A 21,280-nucleotide genomic window follows, 5' to 3' on the forward strand; every position below is an offset into this window, starting at 1 on the left:
ACCCTGTCATCAGACTGCATTTCCGACAGTACCTTTGACCCTGATAATACATTTTGAAGCTCAAAAATAATTAGTTGAAACTTGATTTGTGTGACTAGGACATCACTGAAGGTGATTAGCACAGAGCAATGACTTTACAGTTATTGATCATATACACCAATTGCAGAATTCAGTGGCCAGCATTAACAAAGAAAACAGTTTATATGGTGACCCAAAATTAATGAGCCACTGCTGTGTAAACAAAAGCTGCTCAATTGCTGCCCTTTCCCCCAAACATGGAACAGCCTCCACTGGCATTGATTAAGACACAGGATAATTGTGTCAATGGAATGCTGGAAAACACCATGAGAAGGAAGAGCACTTGCACAAGCAGTATTGCACCAAGGGGATGTTTATACCCATTATGAAACTTCACTTACTCAACACCATCCAGGACAAACGGCCAACTTGATCAGCATCCCACCCACAAACATTCACTCCCTCCGCCACCACCCTCACACAGTAGCAACATTGTACACCATCTACAAGATGCACTGCAGCAACTCATCAAGGCTCCTTTGACAGCACCTTCCAAACCCGCGACCTCTACCATCTAGAGGCGCAAGGGCAGCAGACACATGGGAACACCGCAACCTGCAAGATCCCAACCCACTCACCGTCCAAACTTGGAATTGTATTGCTGTTCATTCAGTGTCGCTGGTTCAAAATCCTGGAACTCCCTTCCTAACAACAAAGTAGGTGTACCTACACCACTGAGACTGCAGCGGCTCAAGAAGGCAGCTCACCACCACCTCCTCCAATGCAATTGGGGATGGACAATAAAGCTGCCCTAGCCAGTGACGCCCACAAATAAAATAAAAGGGTTCATGGAAATGGTTTCTTTTGGTTATATTATTTGGAATGCAAAGTTTGTTGTGACTCTTGCTCCGTAGGCTAAATGGCCTAGTGGACAGAACCGGAGGTCACGATCAAGGCTGACACTGCAGTGCAATCTTGGAGGAATGCTGCATTGGCAGAGGTATTGCTTTGCCGATCCGATCAAAGCTATCTGCTTGATCTGGTGATTTCAATCCCAAAGCATTGTTCAATGAACAGCAGTCGCAGGCACATTCTCCATGGTTTCGCTGGACACCATAAACAGATGAACTAACTCCATATTTCTCGTGTTGCATTTGAATTAACTCCCATGTTTTGTCTATGTAACAACCGACGTAGTACGTCAAATTAATTTGTCGTGTGTGAGGCACTTTTGAGACTTTGCAGATCAATGTTATAACGGGTACAAAAAATGCTATAGTTTTTAAAGTTGATATTCTGTAACCGATACACTGCCTCAAGACTCCCAATCCATGCTCAAATCCCAGGAACGAATACTAAAACACCCTGCATTATTGGACGATGGTGCAGATTTTAAATTAAATTCAACACATGGCTTGAAACATTCTGCAACTCACCCTCAACCATTCTGACGTTTTTGGGTTCAAAAAGAAGAGACACAAGAATTTGAAAGCAAATTACTGCTGATGCTGGAATCCGAAACAAAAACAGAAAGTACCGGACAATCTCAGCAGCTCTGACACCGTCTGTGGAGAGAGAAGAGAGCTAACGTTTCGAGTCTGGATGACTCGGCCCCCCGCTTTGACAAAGTTAAAAGAAAAGAATTGACAAAGGTTACAGAATTTTAACGGTCGAGGTCTTTATTATGCATTGTCGTTTCCCAATACCTGCTTGGAATTTGCTTATTGTACTCAATCCGTTCACTCATGCAGACATGGGCAGCTTCCTGTGAACAAAGAAGGCACCTTCCGTCAGGCAGTGGACTTTCTGCTTCTTTAACACCCCTTATCAAAATGACAAAATCTGTCTCAGCCAGCTCGAGCTAATCCACACATTACGGAGATAATCAAGACCTGTGAGTTGCCAGATAATGGATAGATTGGGTGGTGGAGCACGTTTCACGCTTGCTAACTGGATACAAAACTGGCCGAGATGAATGAAGCAAAAGATTTTCTCTGTTGTCTGCAGAGTTGGCATCGGGAATGTGCTTGGGGACTTTTCTATTCCGTACCTGTTGGCCACATAAAAGCACTGCCCAAGATTGAAAAGTTGTCAAATCGGTTATACAGCGTTCTCCAGCAGAATAGTTTCTTTGTGCATTCCAACAGAGTCTGCCTTGGTTGAAATTTGTCACTTCTCTCTAATGGGACCACTGTTTGTCGCTTTTACCCTGCTCACTGTCATTGCTTTCTGCGTCACTCCTCATGTTTGGTCAGGTAGTTAATCCTCACTTTCTCAGGGCAGCACGGTGGCGCAGTGGTTAGTATTGCTGCCTCACGGCACCGAGGTCCCATGTTCGATCCCGGCTCTGGGTCACTGTCAGTGTGGAGTTTGCACATTCTCCCCGTGTTTGCGTGGGTTTCACCCCCACAACCCAAAGATGTGCAGGGTAGGTGGATTGGCCACGCTAAATTGCCCCTTGATTGGAAAATATTAATTGGGTACTCTAAATTTATATTTTAAAAACTCACTTTCTCACCACAGCCTTATTATCGACTTATTACTGAGGTCTTAAACAGTGGGCTGCCTTACTCTCCTCCCTCGCAAGGATAATGATTTACATTCATAAAGCATCTTTGGTGACCTCGAGACATGCCAAGTTGCTCTCCAGCTAATCAAACATGTTTTGGAAGTGCCATCGCTGGTTTTAACATAGGAAATGTGGCAGCCAATGTAATACACAGCTAACTTCCAAACCGGCAACGTGACAATGAGCAGATAATCCTGTGAGGGTTACGTGTTTACCAAAATGTCAGGAGGACATCTCCTATTCCTCAACAAGTGCCGCAAACTATTTTATTTGCAGTTCAGCAGGCAGGCCATAAGTTGTATTACTTTAAAAAGGTGCCAAATGGTTTCAAATCCAAATTCTTATTTGAAGCACGTTTGACATGGCAACACTCCTCCACTGATGTATCAACCCAGATTATATACGAGCAGGGCTTGAACCCACGACGAAAGCAATACCAATCGATGCTGCCATTGCTCCAATAGGATATGATTACTTAAGGTTGGGTTTGGAAAATGGTGTTGAGGCAGCACAGAAGGGACTTTAATCTGCCGCTAATAGTGTTGTAAATCATCTAGCAACGCCCGATGCTTACACTGGGTGCTAAAGGTGTTCTCCAGCACAAACATTTCCACCTTCGATGTGAAATCCACCACAAAGCTAGGCCTGAAAGTCCACAGCAACCATGAACTTTGTGCCATCGTAATCTGGGCAGAGCCAACGCAGATCAATTGGGGGCCATAAATGGCTGCAGTTGGCCAACAATCTAACATCAGGCTAACTGTCTGAGCCTGCCCCAAGAAGACAGCGAATGTGAACATAGAACTTGCACCGAATCGGAGAACTGGTTCTGCTCGCTGACACCACATTCCGAATGAGTCAGTTACCCACGCTCGAGACATAAATCAGAATTGCAGGAATGTTGCACCATGACTATGGGGACCAGAATAATTGGATAACAAACCACAGATTAGATTGCTCCTCGTGAAGAAGCAATACTTTAAACAACATAGTACACTATTCCATAGAATCCCCACAGTGCAGGGGGCCACTCGGCCCATCGAATCCGCACCGACCCTCTGAAAGAGCACCTGACGTAGGCCCACTCCCCCTGCCCTATCCCCGTAACCCCACCTAAACTGCACGTTTTTGGACTGGGGGAGGAAACCGGAGAATCTGGTGGAAACCCACACAGATACGGGGAGAGAGTGCAAACTCCACACAGACAGCCACCCAAGTCTGGAATTGAACCCGGGTCCCTGGTGCTGTGAGGCAACAGTGCTAACAACTGTGCCACTGTGAATTTTATAAGAGCGTTATATTAAAAATTCCCAAACGGAGATGCAGCACAACTCATTGAGGTGTGCATTAAACTATGGCATACGATTAGCACATTCAATAAGTGATAGGCATATAATGAATTACCAAAGAAGAAGATATTTCCTGGCAAATTAAACTTGCAATTCAAGCAAGTTTCTTGTAATTTGAGATTTAGAATTACTGGTTAAGCAAGACTATTTTATCTGCACTACTATTTGAAAAACTGATCAATCAAACCTATCTTTTATGTTATATCTTGGTTACACTTTCATCATGGGAAATAAAACACTGTCTCTGTACAAGTGCAGTGTGGTTCCACACTCTGGTACATTGCACAGATGGCCATCGTTAAGATGTAAGGTCAGAAAGAGATCTGACCTTAAGAGGGCTAACACAGCCAAACTCAATCATCAAGATTTCAACCAATGACAGTCGTAGGGGGTTGGTGGGGAAAAATAAAAAAATAGAGAAGGCGGCCAGGAGCAGGTGGTGGGCGAGGAGATTGTGAGGCCTGCAGGAAACATTCCTGCTTCTCCTAGCCCACAAGCAGTGCAGTGAAGGGATGTAACTTCGGATTCAGCCCTTCTCACCTGCTGGTTTGCCTCGGCCTACGTGAAACCCGGCTGAAATAAATTAAAAATAAAAGGACCAGTTCAAGCAAAGGCCTTGCTATGATAATTAAATACCCTGCCTTCAAGCCAGTCGACTGCTGCACCCCTCATCCTGCCTCTGCTACAACTGGAAGTGGGAGGAACTGAGCCATGCGGGGTTTCCATTTCTGATATTTTTTGCATTTAAACCACCCAAACATTACCCCAACCCACCCATTTGTGGGAGACAAGATTCAGCCCAATGTGGCAGTAATATTTCATCGTACCTGTTCAGGATATACTTTGGCCACACTTGGAATTACCTGGAGACAAAGGAACACAGATCATAAGATGATACATAAGATGATACACAAGCAACACATGGACCACACTTTATTTAACAACAAAAAAACCATCCAAATTGTTTTACTGGTGTGCCAGTTATTTGTGCTGCCCTTGACTACATGCCATGTGACTGAAAGTCTGTTTACTGACACAAAGGGCCTGTGAGATCAGGCGAGGGAGCTGGATGTTCCCGTCACACACTACAGCAGAAGGGAACTTCAATTGGTCTTTTCAGGAGGTAGTTATTAGTTTCAGTCAGGTCGAGTCCCAACATCGGTAGATTGAAGTGTCGCCATGTTTTATGGCGTGGGACGGTTAATTTGGCTTCAGCAAGAGAAAAATAACCTTGTGGCTGTGTGGTGTTAGCAGCTTGTGGCTGTGTGGTGTTAGCAGCTTGTGGCTGTGTGGTGTTAGCAGCTTGTGGCTGTGTGGTGTTAGCAGCTTGTTGCTGGATGGTGTTAGCAGCTTGTGACTGTGTGGTGTCCCAGTTCACTGCGAGGCGTCAGGCGCCTGGCGTCGTACTCTTGAAAGTGGACAGCTCGGAATCTGAAAATTGTGTTCATGATATGAATCCACCAGAAGAACACAAGAAAGGGGAGCAGGAGTAGGCCACACGACCCTTCGTACATGGTCCGCCATTCAACAAGATCACAGCCAAATTCCTATATCAACTAGAGTTTCCAGCCAGATCCACATATTGTTCGATTCCCTTAGTGTCCAAAAATCTATTGGTCCCAGTCTCAGGTATATTCATTGACTGAGCATCCATAATCTCCCATGATAAAAGTGTCACCTCACCTCGGTCCCAAATGTCTGATTTCAATCTCAAACGACCATCCCGTAGTTCTAAGCTCTCCAGGCAGGAGAAACATTCAATTGAGAGTCTGCCCCCCCCCCCAGGGTTTAATCCCCATTCAAGCTGAGGTAGAGTTGGGGGCCTACCTCCTGGCACCGCTCATGGTAAATATTGATGGCACTTTGCTGTGGCTATTGCCAAGGACCGAAGGAGAAGAAGAAGAAATTAAACTTAACTCCAGGAAGCTGCAGGCTAACAGTCCGTGACTTGCTTACAAGGGCACCCAAATCCCTCTTGAATCATAACGCAAGTTCATCTCACCTTTCAATAAATATTCTTCTTTTCCATTCTTCAGACCAAAGTGGATAATTTCATACTTCTCCACAACTATACTCCGTCTGACATCGTCTTATCCAAAGACTTGACTTTCTAAAGGGCTTTTCACCTCCCCACTGGATATCGCAAAGTGCTTTACAGGCAAAGAAGTACTTTTCAAAGTGTCGCCATTGTTGTGATTGAGGGAATGCAGCAGCCAATCTGCACACAGCAAACTCCCACAGGCAGCAATGATCAGGATTTAATCAACATCACAAATCACAATATTGACCGGGACACCCGGGAGCACCCCGGTCTTCTTCGAAATGCTGCCATGGGGTCCTTCACATCCACCCGAGATGACAGATTGGGCCTTGGTTCAACGCCTCCTTGTCAGGGTAAGCAGACACACACACAACGATATACAGACAAGCAGCTAATGGACACAGAGAACAGGACAGGGACACTGACCTGCAAGAGGCAGGCGATGTTTAAACTGCGAGAAGTCTGGGCACTATGCAGCCTTGTGCAGGTCTGCACCACCAGTCAGGCCAGCGCTCCCAATTCCGACGACGGCGCGTCCAGAATGTGCAACGACAATTACAGGATTCTGATCCTGGCAGTACAACAGATCCAGAGGACGAGTGCCTGGAGTCCGCCTACTGAGTGGGCATCATTACCACACGTGAACATGCCACACCCACCTTATCTCGCATTCAGTCCACCCTCGCTGTGGATTCGGAGGACGAATGGCGAGCGGTGATGCAGGTCAACCGCTGCTCCATCCAGTTGAAGCTGGACACAGGTGCTTCTGACAACCTCCTCTCACAGACAGATTTCAAACGCATCAAGAAGCCTCCCAAGGTCCTTCCAGCAGCCTGCCAGCTCCTGGACTACAACGGTAATGCCATCACGGCACTGGGGTCCTGCCACCTTCTCGTCTCCAACCGGAGTACCCATGCATGGCTAAGGTTTGAAATTGTCAAGCCGGACAGGGCATCCCTACTGGGCGCGCGTGCCTGCAGAAAGCTAAACCTGGTGCAGCGGGTTTATTCAACAACATCCTCCAACGTGGAATCTTCAAGCTGGCATTGACGACATCCTCGCTCAGTATCCAGATGTGTTTGACGGGATGGGCACTTTGCCATATCGGTACAAGATTCTGCTCCAACCTGATGCCAAGCCAATGGTCCATGCACCACGCTGGGTCCCGGCTCGGCTGAAGGAGCGCCTGAAGGCACAGCTCAAGGAGCTGCAGCAGCAGGGGATCATTTCCAGGGTAACCGAACCGAATGACTGGGTCAGCTCGATGGTGGTGGTTAAAAAACCCTCTGGAGACCTGCGCATCTGCATTGATCCCAAGGATCTTAACCAGAATATAATGCGTGAACACCATCCCGAAGCGGGAGGAACTCACCAATGAGATGGCAAATGCAAGGTTTTTCACGAAGTTAGATGCGTCACATGGATTTTGGCAAATCCAGCTGGATGAGTCCAGCAGAAGGCTCTGCACCTTCAACACACCGTTTGGCAGGTACTGCTATAACTGTATGCTGTTCGGCATCGTCTCGGCATTGGAGATATTTCACTGCATCATGGAGCAGATGATGGAGGGCATCGAAGGGGTTTGCGTGTATGTGAACAAAGTCATCATGTGTTCCACAGCCCCTGAGGAGCATGTTTCCTGTCTCCAGCACGTATTCCGCCATGTCCACGCCAATGGCCTGAAGCTGAACAGAGCCAAATGTTGCTTTGGCCTGACGACACTCAAGTTCCTGGGTGACCAGATCTCTCAGCAGGGCGTGTGCCCGACACAGACAGGGTCAAGGCCATCGCAGCCATGAAGGTCCCGGAAGACAAGAAGGCGGTATTGCGCTTCCTGGGCAGGTCAATTTTCTGGGCAAGTTCATCCCAAACATGGCCTCACACACCACGGCCCTATGAAACCTAGTGAAGAAGTCCACTGCCTTCGAGTGGAAGGCGGCCAATCAGGCAGAGTGGTTGGAGCTGAAAGCCAAGCCCACCACTGCACCCGTATTGGCATTTTGCGACCTAGACAGGGGAACAGAAATCTCGACAGATGCGAGCCAGAATGGCATCGGTGTGGTCCTGCTGCAACGCGATGACACTTCATCCTGGGCACCGGTTGCCTACGCATCAAGGGCAATGACGCCCACCGAACAAAGGTATGCACAAATCGAGAAGGAATGCCTGGGCCTTCTCACTGGCATTCTCAAGTTTCACGACTATGTCTACGGCCTGCCGACATTCACAGTCGAGACGGATCACAGGCCCCTGGTCCACATTATCCACAAGGACCTCAATGACATGACGCCTCGGTTGCAGCGCATCCTCCTCAAACTCAGAAGTTACGACTTTGACCTGGTCTACACGCCTGGCAAGCAGCTCATCATTGCCGATACACTGTCCCGCTCCATCACCGTGCCTAGTGAACCACTGAACGTCATCCGGCAAATTGAGTCACAGGTTGAGTCACAGGTGCAGCTGTGTGCTAGCACGCTCCCGGCATCTGATGAGAAGGTGATTCGTATCGTGAGGAGACAGCCAAAGACCCCCTCTTGCAGCGTGTTATGCAACACCTAGCCAATGGCTGGCAATAAGGGCAGTGCCCTCAATTTTTCAATGTAAAGGACGACCTGATGGTGGTTGATGGTATCCTCCTCAAACTGGACCGGATTGTAATTCCACACAGTCTCCAGAGCTTGGTACTCCGTCAAATCCATGAGGGCCACCTGAAAAGTGTGGAAAAGTGCAGACGCAGAGCCAGGCAGGCTGTCTACTGGCCCGGGATCAGCCAGGACATCTCGAACATGGTCCTTAACTGTGTGACCTGTCAACGCTTCCAGCCACACAGAGTAAGGAGACACTTCAGCAGCATGAAATCAAAACCTCTCCGTGGTCCAAGGTTGGCATCGATCTCTTTCATGCAAATGGTTGTGATTACATGTTAATCATTGATTAATTTTCCAATTACTCTGAAGTCATGAAGCTCTCAGACCTCACATCTCGGACCGTCAAGAGGGCCTGTAAGGAGATGTTGTCCAGGCATGGTATCCCACTCACTGTCATGAGTGACAATGGCCCGTGCTTCAGCAGCCATGAATGCTCTCTGTTTGCCCAGTCGTATCAGTTCAAACACGTCACTTCCAGCCCACACTATCCGCAGTCAAACGGAAAAGTTGAGAAAGGGGTGCACATAGTGAAGCAGCTCATCTGCAAGGCCGCGGATTCTGCGTCTGACATTCACCTTGCGCTGCTTGCGTACCGGGCGGCACCACTGTCCACTGGCATGTCGCCGGCTCAACTCCTGATGAACAGGGACCTGCGAACGACACATCCAGCCATACGCGTGCCCAACCTGGATCACCTCCCGGTGCTGCAGAAGGTGTAGCAACTCCGAGACCGGCAAAAACAGGACTATGATGCTCATGCCACCGATTTGCCCGTGTTATCCCCGTCAGACACTGTTCGGGTCAAGATCCAGCTGTCGTTGTTTGACAGGCTGCACGTATGTTGTGCGTCTGGCTGATGATTCTGTTGTGCGACGAAACAGACGGGCACTGCGCAAAGTTGCCTGCCCGCAACCACATTCTTCTCCGTTTCCTTCTGTTGTTTTGCCACCTCCTGATACCTCGACTCACGAGGCCACCAGTCAGGCTTCAATCCCGCCCATCAAGGCGCTGTCGTCCCCACCACACCTCTCCGGCGGTCGAACAGGATCAGACACAAGCCACAGAGACTGGACTTATGAACATTTGTTCTGTTTGCTATGTTCTGTGTTCTCGCATTAGACAGCTGTTTTCACATGTACATATGTTCACATCCACTGCATGTATATATGTTAATATTGGCCTATTCTTGTAAATACGTTCACATATGTCATCCAAACATAAAAAAAAGGGGGAAATGTCATGATGCAGACACACACATAATGATATACATACAAGCAGCTAATGGACACAGAGAACAGGACATGACCAATAAGCAGGCAGGACACTCAGGGGTGGGATCTGAATTTAAAAATACGAGGCACTCACACTCCGTCTCTTTCCACTGATGAACATCTAGAGTCAGTCAAGGGTGGTGTTACAATCTCACACCTCCACCACGTGGCTAAGAGCTAGTCTGGTTCAGTCAGACAGAGTAACCACACTTAAGTTAGCAGAGAGTCAAACTCACAGAGAACTGTGCTAACTGTGCTATTAGTTCAATAAACCTGATTGAACTAACTTCAAGGTCTGGAGTATCCTTCTGATCTAAGCTACATCCAGTTGCAGCCTGTGTTAGACCAGTGTACCTAACATGACTGTCCTCACAGCTTCTTTTCACACCTAGCCCTGCATCATCAGCCTGAATGCATTACACTTAATCTCCTTACCTAAATCAATGGATTGCAAACAGTAAGAGACCCAATCACTGGTTCTTGCAGCATTCTGCTGGTTACAACTTACCATCCTATGAATGGCCATCTGTTCGTACTCTGTGTTTTCCATCTGTCAACCAATCCGGAACCCATGCTTTGTTCCAAAGCCTCTGAGCCTTAATCTTGTGGCACCTTATTGAATGACTTCCAAATATACCACACCGCTGGTTCCTGTCCACTGCGCTGCTAGTCAAACCCTCAAAAAGAACCCTCCAATAGAATGCCTTCAATATGAGAGAGTCACGAAGAAATCCAAAATGGGTAGAGAAGTTTCTTCTGAATTCCAAAGAATGCAGAGTATGCATTGTGCATATCATGACATCTTCCCTTTTTTTAATGTTTGGATGTCACAGGGAGCGATTGAAGCTGCAGGCATATGAAGGAGAAATGAACAGAGGGATACGATGATAGATTTAAATGAGAAAAAGATTGAAGGGGGGGGGGGGCTCGAGTGCAGGATCAACACCAGCATGGACTGGTTGGGCTGAATGACCCGTTTAGACATACTATATCCTATGCAGTTCTATGCAAAATGTTCCTTTTGTAAAACCATGTTGCCTCTGCCCATTCAAGTTCGGAATTTGCTGAGGACCCTGTTACAACGTCCTTCCTAATAGATTCGAGCATTTTCTCTACTATTGTTGTCAGGTTAATTGGCCTATAATACCCAGTTTCCTTTCTCCTTCCTTTCCTGAATAGCAGGGTTGGTAAACTATGGAGACGGGATCTGGAGAATTCTGGAAGATCAAAACCAATGCATTGACTATACCGGCAGACTCCACTTTTAAGGTCCTAGGGGAGTATCTCTGGCCTCCCCCGCTGTGTGTTAGTCGGCGGCAGGAGATGGCATGGCCGGCGGCAGGTGGCAAGACCGTCTGCTCATGCCACCGTCAATGGGATTTCCCGTTGAACCCACCCCACACCGCCGGGAAACCCGTGACAGGGGTGCGCCATCGGCAGGACTGGAAGATCCCACCAGCATGAACAGCCGGAAGATCTGGCCCCTAGAGTTTAGCAGATCAGATCCAGGGAATTTGTAAACTTTTCACCTCAGTGATTTCTCCATTGATTTTCTCATATCAGTACTTCATGGTCCTCACATTAGACCCTCAGTTCCCCACAATTTCCAACACGTTCCAGGTGCCTTTTATTGTGATGAAAAACAAAATATTTGTTCAACATCTCCGCCGTTTCCTTATTAGCTGTTAAAATGTCTTCTGTTTCAACGCTTAAGGGATCTATGTGTACTTTCTCTAAACTCTTCCTTTCTACATACTTTAAAAAGTTCTTGCCAATCAGATTTATATTCTTTGCGAGTTCACATATTCAGCTTTCCCCCTCCTTGGTCATCTTTTGCTGAATTTTAAAACCCTCCCAATCCTCAGGCTTATTACTCATTTTGGCAACGCTGTAATTACCTTTAACATAATAAAACACTTCACAGGAGCGTTAGAAAACAAAATATGACATTGAGCCACTCACTCAATTAAACATTAGGGGCGAGATTCTCCGACCCCCCACCGGGTCGGAGAATCGCCGGGGGCTGGTGTGAATCCCGCCCCCGCCAGTTGCCGAAGTCTCCGGCACCAGAGATTCGGCGGGGGCGGGAATCGCGCCGGTTGGCGGGCCCCCCCGCTCGATTCTCCGGCCCGGATGGGCCGAAGTCCCGCCGCTAAAATGCCTGTCCCGCCGGCGTAAATTAAACCACCTACCTTACCGGCGGGACAAGGCGGCACGGGCAGGCTCCGGGGTCCTGGCGGGGGCGGGGGGCGATCTGGCCCCGGGGGGTGCCCCCACGGTGGCCTGGCCCGCGATCGGGGCCCACCGATCCGCGGGCAGGCCAGTGCCGTGGGGGCACTCTTTCCCTTCCGCCTCCGCCACGGTCTCCACCATGGCGGAGGCAGAAGAGACTCCCTCCACTGCGCATGCGCGGGAATGCTGTCAGCGGCCGCTGACGCTACCGCGCATGCGCTGCCCGGAGATGTCATTTCCACGCCAGCTGGCGGGGCACCAAAGACCTTTTCTGCCAGCTGGCGGGGCGGAAATTTGTCTGGCGCCGTCCTAGCCCCTCAATGTTGGGGCTCGGCCCCCAAAGATGCGGAGCATTCCGCACCTTTGGGGTGGCGCAATGCCCGTCTGATTTGCGCCGTCTTGGGCGCCAGTCGGCGGACATCGCGCCGTTTCCGGAGAATTTCGCCCTAGGTCTTTTGACAAAAACTTGGTCAAAGAGGTAGGATTTAAGGAGTGCCTGAAAAGGAAGAAAGTGAGATAGAAGCGTCGGGAGGGAATTTTAGAGCTTAGGCAACAGTGGCACGTTTGAAATCAGAAATGCTCGAGGTCAGCATTAGAGAAGCACAGGTATCGAAGGGTTGTGGAGTTGGAGGCGGTTACCAGAAACAGGGAGGAGCCAGACCAAGGAGGGATTTAGAAAGGATGACAATTTTTAAATCAAGACTTTGCTTGGCCAGGAGACATGGGTTATAAGGAAATGGGACTTGCTACAAGTGAAGGGCAGCAGAGCTTTGGATAACCTCAAGTTCGTGATGGGTTAAATGTGGGAAACCGGCTATGGAATAGTCAAATCTAGAGGTAGAAAAGGCATGAGTGAAGTTTTCAGCAACAGTTGAGTTGAGTTACGGGTGAAGTTGGGGTAATGTTACAGAAGTGCAAATTTGGGATGAAAAGCTCGTCTCATGGGCAAATGAGGCATCATGTTTGTGGTTTTAATTGTTGCCAGGCAGGCGGATGGAATCAGTAGCTAGGGAACTTAGGGTGTGATCGAATGGCCGCGTTAGCTGCGGGCCAGGATTTGCATCAGCGAGATCTCTGTTTGAGATCTTTCATCTGTTCCCGCCCTCTGGTGATGTAATCAGGCCCACGCCCAAAAGGAGTGTACACCTGATTTCCATACATTTTAATAAAAGAACATATAATTACTGGGCTTGACACCCTAATGGCTGCCCCTGATGCCCAACCCCCACCCCGGTAGTGTGTCATCACACTGGTGCAAATCACTGCTGATTTTTTAAAAATGAAAACCAGTCATGATGACCACAGCCGGTAGGGATATGGTGGGCGGTGCCTGTAGCCCCACAGTTGAGGGATATACCTGGGCATTCCCCTCTGGTGCCCTGGCAGTGCTAGGGGGGGGGGTTTACCTTCCTTGATTGGGGATGGTTCCCCTAATGTGTGTATAGGGTGGGGATATGCCGAAGTTGGGGTCCCGATCTCTGGGGGTTGGGGGCTGCTTTTATGTAAATTTGGAATCGAGGCACTTCCTGATGTTGCCAGCGCATTTAGGCCCCACTCCTCCAGCTGTTAAATAAACTGTTGATGACCAAAAAGCAGTGGAGAAGTCTGCAGAGGTGGTGGTGAGATAGAGCTGGGCATCGTCAGTATATGTGTAAACTAACACTGTGTCTTCAGGTGATGTCACCGAAGGGCAGCGAGCAGGAAGAGAAACCATTGCAAGCGATACCCTGGCTCCAATTAAACGGGTAAGAATGGAACCAGGAGAGAGCAGTTTCACCCACGACAGTGGAGGGGATGATGCGGCCAACCGGGCCAAAGGCTCGAGACAGATCGAGAAGGACAAGGAGAGAACGATCACCTTTGCCACATTCACAGAGCTTGTCAATCTTCTTTGGGTCTAATACTGTCCCTAATTTCTCTAGTTAGCGATGGAGTTTTAAAATCCACAATGGAATGTATATTCACTGTGAATCACTGAGGGAACATTAATACCTTACCCTTTCTGGAGGTGGCCAAGTGGGTCCAGGACAGACACACTGTTCTGCTGGTGGTAAATCCATTTGAAGATTAATCTAAAAAAATAAAAATGAAGTGATTATAAGCAAGCAAACCAATCTAAATGAGTCAGCAATTCAGACCCAAGCAATGTCAGTGAAGCAATCATCTGTCAGGAAAACAGAGGCTCCTCATTGGCAATGCCCAACAGGTAAAACCATTGCAGGCCGGGAACAAGGCTCGACTCATTCCTAGAAGAACATCGCCTTGAAATTGACCCTTCAATTATGCTAAAATAAAAGGAAAATACTGTGGGTTGTGGAAATCTGAAATAAAAACAGAAAGTTCTGGAAAAACCCAGCAGGTCAGGAGAGAAACAAAAGTTAAACCTTTCGAGTGGGTACGCCTCTTCTTCAGTCTTTCAATTATACTGACCGCACTCCACTGGAATAGAATAGTATGTATACCAAATTCTGGATTTTGGTGATAGATCTGATTCATAGAATTTCATAAAATTTACAGTGCAGAAGGAGGCCTTCGGCCCATCGTGTCTGCACCGGCTCTTGGAAAGAGCACCCTACCCAAGGTCAACACCTCCACCCTATCCCCACAACCCAGTAACCCCACCCAACACTAAGGGCAATTTTGGACACGAAGGGCAATATATCATGGCCAATTCACCTAACCTGCACATCTTTGGACTGTGGGAGGAAACCGGAGCACTCGGAGGAAACCCACGCACCCATGGGGAGAATGTGCAGACTCCGCACAGACAGTGACCCAAGCCGGAATCGAACCTGGGACCCTGGAGCTGTGAAGCAATTGTGCTATCCACAATGCTACCGTGCAGCCCAAAGCTAGTCAGTATTAAACAAATCAGGATCTTCAGCAGTTCATAGAATCCCTACAGTGCAGAAGGAGGCCATTTCGCCCAGAGTATGCATTGACCCTCTGAAAGAGCATCCTACCGAGGACCACACCCCCACAACCCAAACGACCCTTCTGGACATCATGGGGCAATTTAGCATGGTCAATCCACCTAACCGGCACATCTCTGGACACTGGGAGGAAACCGGAGCACCCGGAGGAAACCCCCACTCAGACACGGGGAGAAAGTGCAAACTCCACACAGTCACCAGAGGCCGGAATTGAACCCGGGTCCCTGGCGCTGTGAGGCAGCAGTGCTAACCACTGTGCCATCCTAAATGGTTTGGGGAAGTAAGTATGTAGAGATTAATTATTCAACATGTAGAGATTAACACAGGAACTGCAGAGATGCAAGTTTTTTTTCTGCAGTTTGCATTAATTTGAAAGTAAGTACAAGGTGTGAAGAGTTACTTTGTGAGGGAGGGGGATACACACACTCACCTTGCCATTGTCACAGGGAGCCCGTCGCGTCCCCGCCTCCGTGAGAGGCAAACAGCAGAGGATCAGCAGCCCTGCCGCCAGCCCCATGGAGCTCCCGCACCCAACCATAGCCACTGGCTAAACCCCCACCCGGCCGGCCAGCCACTCCGGCAGCCGCTTCTCAGTGCGGGAGAGGCGGCAGCTCCACCAGGGGAGCCCGAGGCCGCCCGTCTCTCTCCCTCCGTCACTCACTCACTCTGCTGGAGGATGTCGCCCCATTCGGGCAGCGGCTTCCCAGCTCCGGCCGCTGGAGCCCGGCCATCGCTGCCGAGCCGTCCGCCTTGCGACAAGCCACTTGCTGTCCTCCTCGCTCCCCTCTCTGATCGGAATGGGGGTTTGGGAGGTTGCGCCGCGGGCTCTGCGGGAGGTTGCGCTGCGGGCTCCGCGGGAGGTTGCGCTGCGGGCTCCGCGGGAGGTTGCGCTGCGGGATCCGCCGGAGGTTGCGCTGCGGGCTCCACAGGGAGTTGTGCTGCCGGCTCCGCTGGAAGTTGCGCTGCGGGCTCCGCGGGAGGTTGCGCTGCGGGCTCCGTGGGAGGTTGCGCTGCGGGCTCCACGGGAGGTTGCGCTGCGGGCTCCGCAGGAAGTTGCGCTGCGGGCTCCGTGGGAAGTTGCCCTACGGGCTCCACAGGGAGTTGTGCTGCAGGCTCCGCTGGAAGTTGCACTGCGGGCTCCACAGGGAGTTGTGCTGCAGGCTCCGCTGGAAGTTGCACTGCGGGCTCCACAGGGAGTTGTGCTGCAGGCTCCGCTGGAAGTTGCGCTGCAGGCTCCGCAGGGAATTGCGGTGGGGGCTCCGCGGGGACTTGTGATGGGGGCTCCGCTGGAAGTTGCGCTGCGGGCTCCGTGGGAAGTTGCGCTGCGGGCTCCACAGGGAGTTGTGTTGCAGGCTCCGTTGGAAGTTGGGCTGCGAGCTCCGCGGGGAGTTACGCTGCGGGCTCCGTGGGGAATTGCGCTGCAGGCTCCGCGAAAGAACTCAGAGACCTGGCAGCAAGACTCCGTTATCAGTCCCGGTCCATTGCAATCTGTAGCCATCTGCGATGGCCACCTGCAAAGGACCATGGGAATTATGGCCAACCCAGGACTCAGACACACTCAGAGCTTGTGTGTGTATTTGCAACCCAGATAGCTAGACGCGATCGAAACCCCCGCTCGTTTGCATTCTAATGGCCCATTTCCCCAGAACAAAAGGACTGTACTCAGGTAACCGATACAGATGCAGACTAACCGGCGCCACTCCCTTTACTAAGAAAGCCCAAACAGCCAAGGTCAATGACAGCTCAGGACACGCCCAGACATCAAGGCACCCGCCCCTGTATTGGCCAAAATCGAAGGCAGTGATCGAAGCCTGTGAATTATTGGGTCCAAAGCTAAGGACCGCCCCAAAGAGCGCGAAATCCCAGAGGGATAAGAAGAGACACAGCCATGTGTTCGGTCTCTCTTGGCCCCGGCCTGTGCCTAAAACCAAGTGTAGCATTACGACCAGAAGACAAGTTCAAGACCAACGATCGCTACCAGATGGAACGAAGCCACTTCTTCTACCCAGCCACGCAAGATCCGAACAAAGGCCTTGTTCATCTGCAAAAAGCCGATTGCCCTGAAGTTAAGTATAGGTTATTGTAGTTGTTAGGTGTAGTTTAACTTGTAGTGTTTTATGTTGCATGTCAAAGTAATCCTTGTGTGTACATAAACTATCTTTGAACTTGAACTGATTAACTGGTTGTTTGGTCTTTGATCGATATCCGGTAAAGCCTTGTGGTGGTATCATTTGCTACCTGGCGACTCTGAAAAGCAATATTATCATTAATAACTGCCACATCTAGTTAATTTGGTAACAAATCTCTTTCGCTCCATTCCAGATGGACCCCCACTCTTTTTTTTTAATAAACATTTTATTGAGGTATTTTTGGTATTACAACAACAATAAAATAAACAATGTACATGAATCTATAAACATCGTTCAAAAGCCGTCTCCCTCCCATGCAGGTCCCGCCTTTATTAACCCCGTACTCCAAGCTAAACTAACCCCCCCCCCCCCCATTCTGCTGACGATTAATTTTCCGCAAAAAGTCGACGAACGGTTGCCACCTCCAGGTGAACCCTAACATTGACCCTCTCGTGGCGAACTTGATTTTCTCCAAACAGAGATAGCCAGATCTCCAACTTCGGGGGCTTTGAATCCCTCCAAGCTAACAGTATCTGACTCCGGGCTACCAGGGAAGCAAAGGCCAGAATGTCTGCCTCTTTCTCTTCCTGGATTCCCGGATCTTCCGACACCCCGAAAATCGCCACCTCTGGACTCGGTGCCACCCTTGTTTTTAACACCGTGAACATGACATCTGCAAACGCCTGCCAAAATCCCCTAAGCTTTGGACATGTCCAGAACATGTGGACATGGTTCGCTGGCCCTCCTGCACACTTTGCAAACCTGTCTTCCACCCCAAAGAATCTGCTCATCTGGGCCACTGTCATGTGAGCCCGATGAACGACCTTGAATTGTATCAGGCTGAGCCTGGCACATGTTGCGGACGCATTGACTCTACTCAACACGTCCACCCATAGACCATCATCTATCTTTCCTCCCAGCTCCTCCTCCCACTTGCGCTTCAGCTCCTCGGTCTGCATCTCCTCCGAACCCATACGTTCCTTGTAAATGTCTGAGACGCTCCCGCCTCCAACCCACCCTCTGGAAACAACCCTGTCCTGAATCCCCCTTAGCGGTAGGAGCAGGAAGGTTGACACCTGTTTACGTAGAAAGTCCCGCACCTGCAGATACCTGAATTTGTTTCCCCTCGCCAACCCAAACTTCTCCTCCAGCGCCCTCATACTCGGAAAGCTCCCCTCCATAAACATATCCCCCATCCTCTCAATCCCTGCTCTCTGCCATATCCGGAACCCCCCATCCATACTTCCCGGGCAAACCGGTGATTATTCCAGGTTGGGGACCAGACCGATGCTCCATCTGCTCCCACATGTCTCCTCCATTGCCCTCAGACTCTCAGGGCTGCCACCACCATGGGGCTGGTGGAGTACCGTGCCGGCGGGAACGGCAGTGGCGCTGTTACCAACGCCCCCAGACTGGTGCCCTTGCATGAAGCCGCCTCCATGCCGACCCTCTCCCCACCTCCCACTTCCTGATCAATGCCATATTCGCCGCCCAGTAATAGTTACTAAAATTTGGCGGCGCCAGCCAGCCCTCGCCCCGACTCCGCTCAAGCATGACCTTCCTTACCCGTGGGGTCTTGCCCGCCCGAACAAAGCCAGTGATCACTTTGTTGACCCGTTTAAAAAAGGACCGCGGATTAAAAATTGGTTGAAATTGAAACACAAACAGGAATCTCGGGAGGACCGTCATATTTACCATCTGCACCCTCCCAGCTAGTGACAACGGGAGCGTGTTCCATCTCTGAAAATCGTCCTTCATTTGGTCTACTAGCCAGGCCAGATTTAATTTATGCAGCCGGTCCCATTTTCGCGCCACTTGGATGCCTAGATACCAAAAGCTTCCCCCTACTAATCTAAACGGCAGCTCCCCCAATCGCCTCTCCTGTCCCCTCACCTTGACCGCAAACATCTCACTTTTCCCCACATTTAGCTTATACCCCGAAAACCGGCCAAATTCCCCTAGAATCCTCATGATTTCTTCCATCCCCTCTATTGGGTCCGATACATACAGAAGCAGGTCGTCTGCATAAAGCCAGACTCTGTGTTCCACTCCCCCCCCAGACCAGCTTCTTCCAGCCCCTTGAGGGCTCTCAGAGCAATTGCCAGCAGCTCTATAGGTGGCGCAAACAACAGTGGGGAGAGGGGGCATCCCTGTCTCGTCCCCGGGTGCAGTCTAAAGTAGTCCGATGTTGTCCTATTTGTCCGCACCCTTGCCACAGGAGCCTGTTACAGCAACCTGACCCAGTCAATAAACCCCGTCCAAATCCGAACCGTCCCAGTAACTCCAACAGATATTCCCATTCTACCCAATCAAAAGCCTTCTCTGCGTCCATTGCGACCACTACCTCCACGTCCCTACCTTCCGGGGGCATCATGATCACGTTTAATAGCCTTATATTGGCCACCAACTGCCTACCCTTAACAAACCCCGTCTGGTCCTCCCCAATAACGTCCGGAACACAATCCTCAATCCTGGAGGACAAAATTTTGGCCAGCATTTTGGCGTCCACATTCAACAAGGATATCGGCCTGTAGGACCCACACAGTTCCGAGTTCTCGTCCCACTTCAGGATCAGCGAAATCGTGGCCTGTGACATCAACGGGGGCAGCACCCCTCTCTCCCTTGCCTCATTGAACATCCTCATCAACAACGGTCCCAATATCCCAGAGAACTTTTTATAGAATTCCACTGGATACCCGTCTGGCCCCGGAGCTTTACCCGACTGCATGGCCTTCCGACCCTCAGCTATCTCTTCCAACCCGATCGGGGCCCCCAGCCCTTCTACCAGCTCCCCGTCCACCTTTGGGAAATTCAGTCCCCCTAAGAAGTGCCTCAATCCCTTCAGCCCCGTAGGGGGTTCCAACCTATACAGCCTACTGTAAAAAATCCCTAAATGCCTTATTCACCCCTGTGAATCTCCAACCAGGTTCCCATCTCCATCATTTACTTTCCCTAGCTCCCTGGCTGCCTCCCTCTTTCTAAGCTGCTTTACAAGCATTCTGCTGGCCTTCTCTCCATGTTCATAGATCACCCCACCTCGCCTTTCTCAGCTGCTCCACCGCCCTCCCTGTGGTTAACAAGCCAAACTCCGCCTGCAGCCTCCGCCATTCCCTTCAAAGCCCTGCCTCTGGGGTATCCGCACACCTCCTATCGATCTGTAGTATCTCCTTTACCAGTTGGTCCGTCTCTGCCCTGTCCACCTTCTCCCTATGAGCCCATATCGAGATCAGCTCCCCTCTGACCACCACCTTCAGTGCTTCCCAGACCACCGCTGCTGAAATGTCCCCCTTGTCGTTGACCTGCAGGTATTTCTGAATACATTTCCTCAGCCGCTCGCACACCCCTTCATCAGCCAAAAGTCCCACATCTAACCTCCAGTGCGGGCGCTGGTTACTGTCTTTACTAACCTGCAGGTCAACCCAGTGCGGAGCATGGTCTGAGATTGTGATCGCCGAGTACCCCGTGTCCACCGCCCCCATCAGTAAGGCCCTGCTCAAAATAAAGAAATCAATCCGGGAGTTCACTTTATGCATGTGTGAGTAGAAGGAGAACTCCTTCACCCTCGGCTGCCCAAATCTCCATGGATCCTCCCCCCCCCCCCCCCCCCCCCCCCATCTGCTCCATGAACCCTTTTAGCTCCTTAGCCATTGCTGGCACCCTGCCCGTTTTTGAGCTTCACCGGTCCAAGCCAGGGTCAATAACTGTGTTGAAGTCCCCTCCCATGACCAACCTGTGTGAGTCCAGGTCCGGTATCTTCCCCAGCATCCTCTTTATAAACTCCACATCATCCCAATTTTGCACATACATATTTACTAATACCACCTGCACCCCCTCCAGTTTCCCACTGACCATAATGTACCGACCTCCCACGTCCGAGACTATTCTACCCGCCTCAAACACCACCCACTTATTGATCAGTATCGCGACACCTCTAGTCTTTGAATCTAGTCCCGAGTGAAAGACCTGACTGACCCAGCCTTTCTTCAATCTAATCTGGTCAGCTACTCTAAGTGTCTCTCCTGCAACATTACCACATCCGCCTTCAGGCCCCTCAGATGCGCGAACACGTGTGCCCTCTTGACCGGCCCAT

At 50.1% G+C, this 21,280-nt stretch overlaps 1 protein-coding gene across 1 annotated transcript in view; it reads right to left on the reverse strand.

Annotated features, from left to right (window-relative positions):
* The window catches only part of tp53i13 (tumor protein p53 inducible protein 13), a 34,572-nt gene extending 18,693 nt beyond the window's left edge, over positions 1–15,879 (reverse strand). The window contains exons 1-4 of the mRNA XM_072469641.1: positions 15,492–15,879; positions 14,126–14,200; positions 4,764–4,799; positions 1,725–1,783 (exon numbers count right to left, since the gene is read on the reverse strand). Coding sequence (XP_072325742.1) covers positions 1,725–1,783; positions 4,764–4,799; positions 14,126–14,200; positions 15,492–15,599 — 278 coding nt within the window. The 5' untranslated portion in view covers positions 15,600–15,879. The remainder of the gene's footprint in view (positions 1–1,724; positions 1,784–4,763; positions 4,800–14,125; positions 14,201–15,491) is intronic.
* Positions 15,880–21,280: the final 5,401 nt, after the last annotated feature.

The sequence above is a fragment of the Scyliorhinus torazame genome, chromosome 12, assembly GCF_047496885.1.
Source record: "Scyliorhinus torazame isolate Kashiwa2021f chromosome 12, sScyTor2.1, whole genome shotgun sequence".
Lineage (NCBI taxonomy): Eukaryota > Metazoa > Chordata > Chondrichthyes > Carcharhiniformes > Scyliorhinidae > Scyliorhinus > Scyliorhinus torazame.